Source organism: Rana temporaria, chromosome 1 (genome assembly GCF_905171775.1).
Source record: "Rana temporaria chromosome 1, aRanTem1.1, whole genome shotgun sequence".
NCBI lineage: Eukaryota > Metazoa > Chordata > Amphibia > Anura > Ranidae > Rana > Rana temporaria.
The window spans coordinates 116,014,034-116,026,725 of record NC_053489.1 but is presented as its reverse complement, the minus strand read 5'-3'; the positions used below and the strand labels follow the sequence as shown (position 1 = coordinate 116,026,725).

At 42.0% G+C, this 12,692-nt stretch overlaps 1 protein-coding gene across 3 annotated transcripts in view; it reads left to right on the top strand.

Moving 5' to 3' along the window:
* The window catches only part of TMEM161B (transmembrane protein 161B), a 48,339-nt gene that overhangs the window by 26,641 nt on the left and 9,006 nt on the right, over window positions 1–12,692 (top strand). For all 3 annotated transcript variants that reach the window (XM_040341869.1, XM_040341882.1, XM_040341875.1), the window contains exons 5-9: window positions 730–827; window positions 922–1,078; window positions 8,078–8,229; window positions 11,489–11,549; window positions 12,391–12,531. In XM_040341869.1, coding sequence (XP_040197803.1) covers window positions 730–827; window positions 922–1,078; window positions 8,078–8,229; window positions 11,489–11,549; window positions 12,391–12,531 — 609 coding nt within the window. The remainder of the gene's footprint in view (window positions 1–729; window positions 828–921; window positions 1,079–8,077; window positions 8,230–11,488; window positions 11,550–12,390; window positions 12,532–12,692) is intronic.

The following is a 12,692-nucleotide window of genomic DNA, read 5'->3' as shown; positions in this document are numbered from 1 at the left end:
GATTTTGTGCTTTCCAGCTTTAGTAAATAAACCCCATTGTGTACTTAAAAGTGGGGCATGCCTGTATTGTTAGGCACACATTTAACCCTTTGATTGCCCTAGATGTTAATTCCTTCCTACCCAGTGTCATTAGTAACGCGACTGTACACTGTATTAATGTCAGTGGCAGTTAGTCAGTTCTCCCCAGCATCAGTTAGTGTCAGATTTCCCGTCCTACTATTGCAGTCCTGTTATAAGTCGCTGATCACCGTCGTCATTTAGTAGTGTGTGTGTGTGTGTGTATGTATGTATGTGTGTGTGTGTGTGTGTGTGTGTGTGTGTGTATATATATATATATATATATATGTGTGTGTGTATATGTGTATATATATAATTTTATTATAATTTGTAGATGCTATAACTGTCGCACAAACTAATCAATATACACCTATTGTTTTTTTTGTTTTTTTTTACAAAAGACATGTAGCAGAAAACAGTTTGGACAGATTTTTTTTTAAACCTTTTTATATATGTTTTATAGCATGTAACATTTTTATATAATTTCTTTTTTTTTTTTATATTACAAAAAATAAACCTAGTGGTGATCAAATACCACCAAAACAAAGTTCTATTTGTGTGGGAGAAAAAATCTGTACCTTTACAAAATGGAAGACTGTAGCATGTTTGCTTTTTTCTTTTATACAGATAAGCTTGTGATTGATTTTTTTTTTTTTTTTTTTGCTTTTTTAGAAAATATAATGGTCATATTGAAAATAAACCACTTACCATTCCCAAAGACATTGACCTTCATTTGGATACTAGGACTGTTACCGAAGTTGACACTTTAGGTGAGTAAGCTGTGTATATGTATTACATTTCAAAAATGTTCTCACTTTAGAAATAATGTGATACTTAACAATATGTTTTCTTTTTATATTCCAGCACTCCATTATTTTCCTGAGTATCAATGGTTAGTAGATTTCACTGTTGCTGCTACTGTGGTTTACTTGATAACTGAAGCTTATTACAGCTTTGTGGGACCATCACAAGAGATGAATATCAGCATAGTTTGGTGTATGCTCGTTCTGGCATTTGCAATGTATCCTTTTTAATGGCTAATACTTGATAATTATAGGTACAGAATACAATTATGGTAGCACCTTTTTATGTTGGTTGAAAGTGTCTTATTGGTTAGAAAAATACCTTATTGTTTAGTCAGTTATTTCAAAACGATATTTCCATTGTTTGTAGATGCTTGACAGTCTTTGTTTTACAACAATGCTGTAGTGTAGTATAGTTTTATAAGACAAAAAAAAAACATTTTTTAAAGTGGAACTTTAGTCAGAAAATGAAGTCCTTCCAAATCACTTCCCTTTTGCAGGTATAGCTATATAAAAGATAAAAAAGACGTGCCTATACTGTTTAGAATCCAGTAATACACTGTCCTACCATGCTTTGCATGTGCTCAGTTGCTCTCTATTTTTAGGCACTGTGCCGATTTTGTAGAGGTTGATCGGCTGACAGCCTAAAGAATTACTGCAGTTCAGGGGTGCTTTAACCACTAGCCGACCAGCCACCGCAGTTATACGGCGGCAGGTCGGCTCGGCTGTGCGAAATCGCGTAGCTATACGTCATTTCGCGCCCCCTCCTCACCCCTGGTGCCAACGTGCGTGCCCGGCTGGGCACCCGCGATCGCTCGTTACAGAGCGAGAACCGGGAGCTGTGTGTGTAAACACACAGCTCCCGGACCTGTCAGGGGGAGAAAAGAATGTTTGTCTGTTCATACAATGTATGAACATGGATTTGTCATTTCCCCTAGTCAGTCCTACCCACCCCCCTTCATTTAGAACACACCTAGGGAACATAATTAACCCCTTCCTCGCCCCCTAGTGTTAACCCCTTCTTTGCCGGTGCTATTTTTACAGTAATCAATGCATTTTTATAGCACTGGTCGCTATAAAAATGCCAATGGTCCCAAAAATGTGTCAAAAGTGTCCCATGTGTCCACCATAAGGTCGCAGTACCGATTAAAAATCGCTGATCGCCGCCATTACTAGTAAAAAAAAAATATTAATAAAAATCCCAATAAAAAAATCTCCTATTTTGTAGACGCTATAATTTTTGTGCAAACCAATCAATAAACTCTTATTGCAATATTTTTACCAAAAATATGTAGAAGAATATTTATCGGCCTATACTGAGGAAAAAAATTGTTTTTTAGATATTTTTGGGGGATATTTATTACAGCAAAAAGTAAAAAATATAGATTTTTTTTTCAAATTTGTCACTCTATTTTTGTTTATAGCGCAAGCTATAAAAACTGCAGAGGTTATCAAATACCACTAAAATAAAGCTCTATTTGTGGGAAAAAAAGGACGCCAATTTTGTTTGGGAGCCACGTCGCACAATTGTCAGTTAAAACGACACAGTGCCGAATCGCAAAAAGTGGCCCGGTCGTTGACCAGAAAAATGGTCCGGGGCTGAAGTGGTTAAGGACTCCTAACCTCCTGACATGCCACATTTGGCATGTCATTTTTTTGGGGGGGAAATGGTTTTGACAGGTACCCAGCTTCCACTCACGCCACCTAGGCGACTCAAGTGGAAGTTCTCCTCTCCCCCTCCCTCCCTCCCTGCAATCTTCTGAGACACGTCACAGGTTCCAGAAGATTGCTCAGCCATGCGACTCAAGCATGCGCAATGTGAAGCCGAAAGCTGTCACACCTGGGTGCCCACACTAGTGATGCCAGGGAGAGGCGGCGGAGAACCGAAGCTTTGGGGCGGCCACATTGCTGGATCATGGGACAGGAGAGTGTGTGTTTTGTAGCTGCTGACTCTTAATAAATACAGAAACGGCTGCAACTCTGCTTTAAGCAATTTTTACAGAACACATTAATTTTGGTAGCATAATTATTAATGCGGAATGTATGTTTCTTGCTAAGGATCATTATTTTTATCAAGTTGTTATGGGTAACGTTCCACTTTAAGTTGTTTGAGGTCATCCACTGTTTGTGTGCTTATGAAGCCACAGCACAGAACAGCCCCCATAAGTTCTGAGTGTTTTTTACAGGCACAAGTTATACATTTTAAAATTACTTAAAATATTATTCCTGAATAGAAGAATTGATGGGTCAGTCCACTCCTAAATGTATATATCCGTGTTTGGTAGATGCTGAAGAGTTAAACAACTTAAAGCAGGAGTTTAGTCAAAAACTGTCTAAGCTTAAGGCTGCTTTCACACTGGGGCGGGGGCAGCGTCGGCGGTAAACCTATCGTTGCTTTTGCAGAGGTATTCGGCCACTAGCGGGGTGTTTTTAACCCCTGCTATTGGCTGGGAAAAGGGTTAAAACCAACCGCAAAGCGCCGCTTCAAAGCAGCGCTTTGCCGGCGGTTCGACTGCGCTGCCCATTCATTTTAATGGACAGGGGCGGTGTATACACCGCTCCTTCACCGCTCCAAAGATGCTGCTTGCATGAGTTTTTCTAACGTCCTGCCAGCGCATCGCCTCAGTGTGAAAGCACTCGAGCCTTCACACAAACTGCAAGGGAGCCGTTTTTCAGGCGCTTTACAGGCGCTATTTTTGGGCCAAAAGCACTTGAAAAACGCCCCAGTGTGAAAGGAGTCTTAACCTGCTCCCACCACCATTCTAAGTCCTGGAACTTCTGTAATTCCAAGGAGAAGTATAGCCAAAAAAGCTCTGGCCATAGTTCTCAGTTAATTGATTGAAGAAATCGTCTACACATTATTCTGTTCAGACCGTGACGGGAGGAAATCCTAATCCATCATAGTGATGCTACTGTACGGAGCTGAAAATGTGTACACACTCAACTCGCACCAATTACTGGCATTACTTTTTTTTTAATGCAGTTTCAACATCTGAATAAAGGGGTTGACTTTGCATGTAAGACGAGACAACCTGTGAAACAAAATTTAGCTTTTTTTAATTTTAGCAGTTTCTTGAAACAAGTGACTTGTAGTCAAGTCATCTTCTCCTTCAGCTTAACTGAAGTGGGTGTAATCAACTGCACACAGTATGAATCGGCATATCTTGGGTCTAGACTCCTGGCACCATCTTTTCTTTATCGCAAGTCCCCTGGCTTTAATTTATGTGTTCCTTCTAAGTCATTGGATCTAGAAGCAATGAGAATACAAGCAAATACGTTTTGGTTAAAGAAAAAAAAACCTTTTGCAAAGCGACAACATATCCTATGGGCGAGCAGAGCCTGCAGCTGCTATAGAAAAATATAAGCCTGTGCATGGTACATTGCCAAAAAAGAGTTTCATCGGGAGAGAGTCCAGTATTTCCTTTGGGTGCCACTAAATATTGAAAGACACTAAAGCAGCGGTTCTCAACCTTCTAGTGCCGTGACCCCTTGATAAAATTTCCCAAGTTGTGGGGACCCTTAAAAGTAAAATTATTTTCGTAGCGTAGGTTGTCGGCACCCAAGGCAAGACAAGTAATTTGCGCTCACTGAGTCCCTTACACTCATACAGTATTGAACCCCCTTATGGTACATTTTAGGATGTACCACTCTCTCTTTGTTCTCCTTTCTTTCCCCTTTATCTCACTCTATCCTAATTTATTCCCCCCCCCCATCCCTCTCTTGCCGTCTTTCTTATTCTTTCTACCCTTTTTCTTTGTTCCTCCCCCTTTTTCCTCTCCCTTCCATGTATTCTCTATTTTTATTCCTTCTCTTACTCCTTGGTGTGGGAGGGGGGGGGGGGGTGATGGAATGAGTGGCAGTGCTGGCGGGGAGTTGGGATCAGTGGAAATGCTTGGGGGGGGGGGGGGGGGGGGTTCTGATCAGCCAACTTTAATGGCAGGTAGTGTTACTCACTGTGTCTCCGGCTTCACTGTGTCTCCGACTTTATGGTGTCTCGTAGCAGTGACACCTATGAGGAAATCAGGAGATGGGGTCTCCTCCAGCCCCTCCCACTTCACATTCCTCACCAGTCAGCTAACCTCTAGTCTCCGCCCCCCAACCATGCTGTGAACTGAATGGGTGGCTGCGAAGAGGCCGAGTGGGCGGCTGCTGGGCGGCCGCAAAAATGCTGGTAGAGCAAGGAACAGCCCAGGATTTGGTGACCCCTGGCAAATCATCATTTGACCCCCAGCACTAAAGCAATGATTTTCCTCTTTCTGACATCAGCTTAGCTGTTTGTTTGTTTTTTAATTCCAGTCTTTCTACACCCCAAAGGGATTCCGTCTGATAGCAACTTTTTTGCTGTGGTCTTTGTAGTAGCATTTACCACTGGTCCCACTGGTCATGCCTCTGGCCATCCAGAAAACATGTCCACAGACAAATCCATAATCATAAGATCTTGACTCTGGTATCTGAATATAATAATTTTGTATACATTTTAATCTTTGCTGGTATGGAGACACTGGGCCAGATTCAGATACGCTACGCCCGCCGATAGATACGATAATGTATCTCCGATACACTATGCCGCCGTAACTTAGGGCGCAAGTTCCGTATTCAGAAAGAACTTGCGCCCTAAGTTACGGCGGCGTAGTGTAAATGTGTCTGCGTAAGCCCGCCTAATTAAAATTTGGCTGGTAGTGGGCGTGTTTTATGTTAAACTATCATGACCCCACGTAATTGACGCTGTTTTCGAACGGCGCATGCGCCGTCCGTGGACGTATCCCAGTCCGCATGCTCCCAATTACGCCGCAAATAGTCAATGCTTTCGACGTGAACGTAACTTACGTACAGCCCCATTCACGGACGACTTACGCAAACGATGTAAAATACGACGCTGTTCGTACTTTTCCGACGTCCATACCTAACATGACTTACCCCTGCTTTATGAGGGGTAACTTTACGCCGGAAAAAGCCTTACATAAACAGCGTAAAAAATGCGCCGGGCGTACGTACGTTTGTGAATCGGCGTATCTACCTAATTTGCATATTCCTCGCGTAAATCTACGGAAGCGCCACCTAGCGGCCAGCGTAAATATGCAACTAAGATACGAAGGCGTAAGAGGCTTACGCCAGTCGGATCTTAGCAAAATTCTGGTGTATCTTGTTTTCTGAATACAGAAAAAAGATATGCCGGCGCATCCTAGAAGTTACGCGGCGTATCAATAGATACGCCAGCGTAACTTCTTTCTGAATCCGGGACACTCTTTCTGTACTATGGAGGGCACAGGTAAGAAAAGTAACCGTATATTTTGAAGCAATGTTGATGAACTCTGGTGTTATCCAATGCCCTGTTGCTAGGAAAGCCATAAGTACTTTTGATTGATGACATGGTTCATGTGTCAAGCTATCCATCATGGGGGAAAAGTGTGGCTGGCAGACATAAAACCTCACAATGTTTCCAAAGTCCTTTTTCATTAGGAGCTACCCCTGCTGTGGATGCCTTGTTCTCTTTCTAAGGTACTTGTTCCTGGAGTTTAATTATTAATCCCACCTTTACTTGATGAGAACCAAGGATGTAATCTGTGAGTTGAACAGACCCATTAGGGTTAAATAATGGTATAAAACAATGTCTGCAGCTTTTTACTAGTAGCAACATTTTTTGCAGCTACTGTTCTGATACAGCTGAGTAAACCCTTGATTACTTGTTCTAGCCGGCATGAAATGTAATGTCTTCTCCTCCCACCATGTTCCTGAGTAAGAACTCCAGTTGCATGTCCTGGATTTTTATGATTAAAAAGAAAAGTTTTCCTGTAGAGCACAGACTCCAGACTGCAAGGATGCCAAACCTAAAGCTTGGCTATACACTAGTAGATTTTCAGGGACATTGTCTTATCCCTCCTGACCAGCCAGCCATATTACAATGCTGGGTTGACCTCTGTGGGAGGCAGATTGAGGGGAATCCTCTTCCCACAAGGGTCAGTGGAAGCACATAACCAATGCCTTCATTTTTGGGCTGATAGGGAAGGGCTTGAGTAAGGATAGAGTGTTTTGTCCTCATCCGGCCTTTCTTCCCAAGGTCGTGTCAAGTTTTCATTTGAACCAAGACGTGGTTCTCCCTTCTTTTTTTCCTGAACCTAGTTCTGCAGAGGAAAAATCATTACATTCCTTGGATGTAGTGAGGGCAGTTAAGGTCTATCTTAAGGCTACTGCTCAGATTCGAAGGACTGATATTCTGTTTGTTCTGCTGGAAGGGCCCAGAAAGGGTCAGGCAGCATCAAAATCCACTATTTCAAAGTGGATTCGACAGGTCATTACTCAAGCCTATGGTTTGAAAAGGAAGGTTTCTCCGTTTAAGGTTAAGGCGGACTCTACTAGAGCAGTTAGTGCTTCTTGGGCAGTGCATCACCAGGCCTCCATGGCTCAAATCTGTAAGGCCGTGACTTGGTCTTCAGTACACACATTCACTAAGTTCTATCAGTTGGATGTAAGAAGACATGAGGAGTGTGCTGGAGGCTGCAGTATAGGTCCTCACGTCTGATGGTGCCCGGCTTTCTTTATGGTGTCTCCCTTCCCTCATTTGACATTGCTTTAGGACGTCCCACATAGTAACTACTATGCCGCTCTGTTTCCTGTGATGTATGAAAAAGAGAAAATAGGATATTTATAACAGCTTACCTGTAAAATCCTTTTCTTGGAGTACATCACGGGACACAGAGCTCCCGCCCCTCTTTTGGGGACACTTATTGCTTTGCTACAAAACTGAGGTACTCCCGGTATGGAAGGGGTTATATAGGGGAGGGGACTTCCTGTCTCTGGTGTGCCAGTGTCCATCACCTGAAGGTAGGCTCTATAACCCACATAATAATTACTATGCCGCTCTGTGTCCCGTGATGTACTCCAAGAAAAGGATTTTACAGGTAAGCTGTTATAAGAATCCTATTTTTTTTTTTTTTTTTTTTTTTCTTGCACCTCATTGGGTATTCTTTACTAAGTGAAGCTTTACCACATTGGCATTTACTAAGAGAAAAAAAAGAGTGCAACTGCACTTGAAGAGTGCAAAGTCTATTTCCTTTAGTAAATCAACCCCACTTAGTGATAACAATAAAAATGACAGGTGAAGGGAAGGGAAAAAAAAAGCTTTGTGAATTGACCCTTTTTTGTCTGAATTGTGTAGAGATAAATATGTGAAATGCCAAGAACGGAAATACTTTGTTCTCCTTGACTGTTATGTCCAGCAAAGTGTTGTTCTCCCTGACAACCCATTACTTTAAAGTGGAAGATGGTGGCGAGAGATCTGTCTGTGTTACATTTGGATTCTTTTTCTTTGTCAAGGCCATGGCAATTCTTATTGTGACAGATAACTACTTGGAATTTGGCCTAGAGACTGGTGAGGAATTCAAACATGCTGTATGTGTATGTATACATAATATGTTATATTTAAGCTGTGCGGCATTTTAATAGTTATTTTCCTATGTAGTTCTGTTATTTCACATACTTGCTTGTAGCAAATGCTGAATTTAGTACCATTTACAGGCATATTGCAGATGTTTTACAAGCATGCACGTGTATCGAGCTTTAAAAGTTTGTTTCCTGGACTGGGCAAGGGGAGTAGAGCAGCTCGATAAGAGGAGAGAAGTTCTTCAAGTGTAAAAATGAGCACATAACGCATTTACAGGCACTCCTATTGAAGTCTAGTGGACCAAAATGACTAAATACACTCATAGGGCGACTGAGTGTATCTATGTGAACAGGGACAATTAAAAAGGAAGTGATTGTGCTTGTTGAGTGTAGTCAGCCAAACCGGCAGAAAAACGCTCAAGAGTAAACCTTCCTGTGTGGTCACCAATACACAAAGTGAGCAGAATCTCATCTGAGTTGGCCAACTTTAGAACCTCTGATTTTTCATTTTTATTTTTAAATTTCTGTCTGTGTGGGAGGAAGTGAGGGGTATTGTCTCCAACAGGGACACAGGCAGCAGTAAAAACCTAATAAATGTTCTAACTTCATAGTTTAGAACTGCGTCTGATTTGCATGACATGTGAAATAACATTGATTTCCATTGAAGCTGTTTGCATATATGCGGTGCATCCACAGAGCGAATTTAAAAAGCATTTGGTGCGTTTTCTGAGTGGTGTGGTTCAGGTGCGTATACAAGTCTCATTGAGTTCTGTGGGAACACCCCTGAATCGCACATGTGTTCAGGACTCTGTTCAGGATTCAGTTCAGTGTTTCAGCACAGATTGCTCTCTTACTACAGAGGTTGACACCCTTTATCTACTGTGTATTGGCCAGCACTGACATCGCAGCTGTGACGGTCCTGAGCCCTGAAAATTCGCATCGGCACCACATCAAAAATGCACCTGAATAGCTGAACAAATGTTTTTTTATTTGCAGTGAAAACGGATATAGGATTTGCACCGAGCATGTGTGAACGCAGACTTAACCACTTGCTGACCGGCTCATGCGATATACGTCGGCAAAGTGGCACGTTCCCGCGAATCCCAGTACCCATATGGTGGCTCCTTTTAAGAGTCATAGCAGGCACGTGCAATCGTGGGCATGGGAGCCGAAACGGATTTGTGTGTGTAAACCAGCAAGACCACGAAATTGTCAATTAACCAGTTAAGGACCGAGCTTGTTTTTCAGAATCGGTGTTTACACGTTAAAAACACTTTTTTTTGCTAGAAAATAACTTAGAACTTAGAACCCCCAAACATTATAATTTTTTTTCTAACACCCTAGAGCATAAAATGGTGGTCATTGCAATTCTTTTTGTCACACCATATTTGCGTAGCGATATTACAAGTGCGCTTTTTTGAAAAAAAAAAATAAGACAACAGTAAAGTTAGCCCAATTTTTTTTTTTTTTTTAGATTGTGAAAGATAATGTTACTCTGAGTGAATTGATACCCAACATGTCACCCTTCGAAATTGCGTCCGCTCATGGAATGGCGTCAAACTTTTACCCTTAAAAATCTCCATAGGCGACGTTTAAAAAATACTACAGGTTGCATGTTTTGAGTAACAGAGGAGGTCTAGGGAGAGACTTATTGCTCTCACTCTGACAACCGCGGCGATACCTCACGTGTGGTTTGAACACAATTTTCATATATAGGCGCTGCTCACGTATGCGTTTGCTTCTGCACGTGAGCTTTTTGGGACGGGGCGCTTTAAACATTTTTTTTTTTATTATTTATTATACTTTTTGATTTTAACACTGTTTAAAATAAAAATTAAAATTGGGTCACTTTTATTCCTATTACAAGGAATGTAAATGTCTCTTGTAATGGAAAAAAGCATGACTGGTCCTCTTAAATATGCGATCTGGGGTCAAAAAGACCTCAGGTCTCATATTTAGACTTGCATGCAATAATAAAAACAAAGAGACCACTTTTATCTTGTAGTGGACTGCCCACTGAAGAAGATATGGTAGATAGGGTTATGGTAGATAGCTGCTACCATAACAATGCTATTCCTCTTCAAACAGATCACGTATAATGACGGTGAGCGGTCCGGAAGTGGTTTAAGTAGCGCAATGAAATTTCGCAAAAAAATAGCCTGGGCATGAAGGTGGGGTACACCTTCCAGAGCTAAAGTGGTTAAGCTTTGAAAATTAAAAGATAGAAGCTCTTTGAATGCCATGAATAGCTGCTTCACATTGTGTCTGCTCCAATTTTCAAAAATCCCCCCCATTTTGTGTTTTTCTGAACATCATGAACTCCGCTAAATAACGACTTCTAGCTCTAACTCCACAGGGGTTGGTGGAGGATAGGCTTTTCTACTCAGGCTGTGGCTTCCTTTTGAAGAAAGGGGCCCAGATTCTCGTAGGAGATACGACGGCGTATCTCTGAGTCTGAGCCGTCGTATCTAGGCGCCTGATTCAAAGAATCAGATACGCCAGAATTTGTATAAGATACGACCAGCGTAAGTCTCCTACGCTGTCGTATCTTAACTGCATATTTACGCTGGCCGCTAGGGGCGTGTACGCTGATTTACGCCTAGAAATATGTAAATCAGCTAGATACGCCAATTCACGAACGTACGCCCGGCCGTCGCATTACAGATACGCTGTTCACGTTAGGCTTTTCCCGGCGTAACGTTACCCCTGCTATATGAGGCGTAGATGAGGCGTACCAATGTTAAGTATGGACGTCGGAACAACGTCAAATTTTTCAGGTTTTACGTCGTTTGCGAATAGGGCTGGGCATCATTTACGTTCACGTCGAAAGCATTGGCTTCTTGCGGGTTCATTTGAAGCATGCGCACTGGGATACGTTCACGGATGGCGCATGCGCCGTTCGTAAAAAGCGTCATTTACGTGGGGTCACATTAAATTTACATAACACACGCCCACATCTTCCACATTTGAATTAGGCGGGCTTGCGCCGGCCTATTTACGCTACGCCGCCGCAACTTTGGTTTGAGAATACTGCACTTGCCTGTCAAAGTTGCGGAGGCGTAACGTAAATAGGATACGTTACGCCCGCACAAAGATGCACGCGTCTACGTGAATCCAGGCCAGGAACTTTATAACTTTGCACAACCTTGTTAAGTTGCACCTTGAATGTATTTATCTTTTATATATGTATAACTGAAAGAAATTGAGTTTCTGTTTAACTTTTGTTTCTTAAATACTTTTCTCTGTAGGCTTTTCAAATTTTTCTGAAAGTGCTATTCAGTTTCTGCAGAAACAGGGATTGGAGTCTCAGTAAGTTTCCTAAAAAAAAAGCACACAGTGGTTCAATTTTGTAGTGTGTGTGTGTGTGTGTGTGTGTGTGTTTAAAAAAAAAAAATATATATATATATAGTGTGCGTGCGCCTCTCTCTCTCCTCCCCCCCCTCTCACACTCACACACCCCTCTCACACTCACACACCCCTCTCACACACCTCTCTCTCTCTCTCTCTCTCTCTCTCTCTCTCTCTCTCTCTCTCTCTCTCTCTCTCTCTCTCTCTCTCTCTCTCTCTCTCTCTCTCTCTCTCTCTCTCTCTCTCTCTCTCTCTCTCTCTCTCTCTCTCTCTCTCTCTCTCTCTCTCTCTCTCTCTCTCTCTCTCTCTCTCTCTCTCTCTCTCTCTCTCTCTCTCTCTCTCTCTCTCTCTCTCTCTCTCTCTCTCTCTCTCTCTCTCTCTCTCTCTCTCTCTCTCTCTCTCTCTCTCTCTCTCTCTCTCTCTCTCTCTCTCTCTCTCTCTCTCTCTCTCTCTCTCTCTCTCTCTCTCTCTCTCTCTCTCTCTCTCTCTCTCTCATTTTAGTCACCTGAGTTTTTTAGTCGACTAAAATCTGATGTGTTTAGTTGAATTTTAAGGCATTATTGCTTTAGAATATTATATACTCCTGGAGTAAAATACTAAAAAGTTGTTATTTATGATATTAGGGTTTGAATATGCACTACAGACACAGTTTTAGCTGTTGTTATATATATATATATTGAATTTCAGGTATAGTCATGGTGTTTTGACTAAAATGCCGTTTTAGTCAACTAAATTAACACTGGTGTGTACACCGTATATACACGCACATTTGGTGAGTTAACTTTCATGTTTTTTTTTCCAGAGGTCCAGTGTCAAAATTTGCATTTAAGTTAATTCTGGCAGTTTTATGTTCTCTCATTGGAGCTTTCCTGACATTTCCTGGTTTACGACTGGCTCAGATGCACCTTGATGCCCTAAACTATACAAAAGGAACCATGACACAGTAAGAACTGTAAAAAAAATTCAAGAAGTGCATATGTAGCACAGCCTTCTTAGATATCAGAAGTCGTATGCCCCGTACACACGATCGGTTTTCCCGGCGGTAAAAAGTCCACCGGGAAAGCCGAGAACCTGCTCGACAGCTTTTTTCCCCCTACACACGGC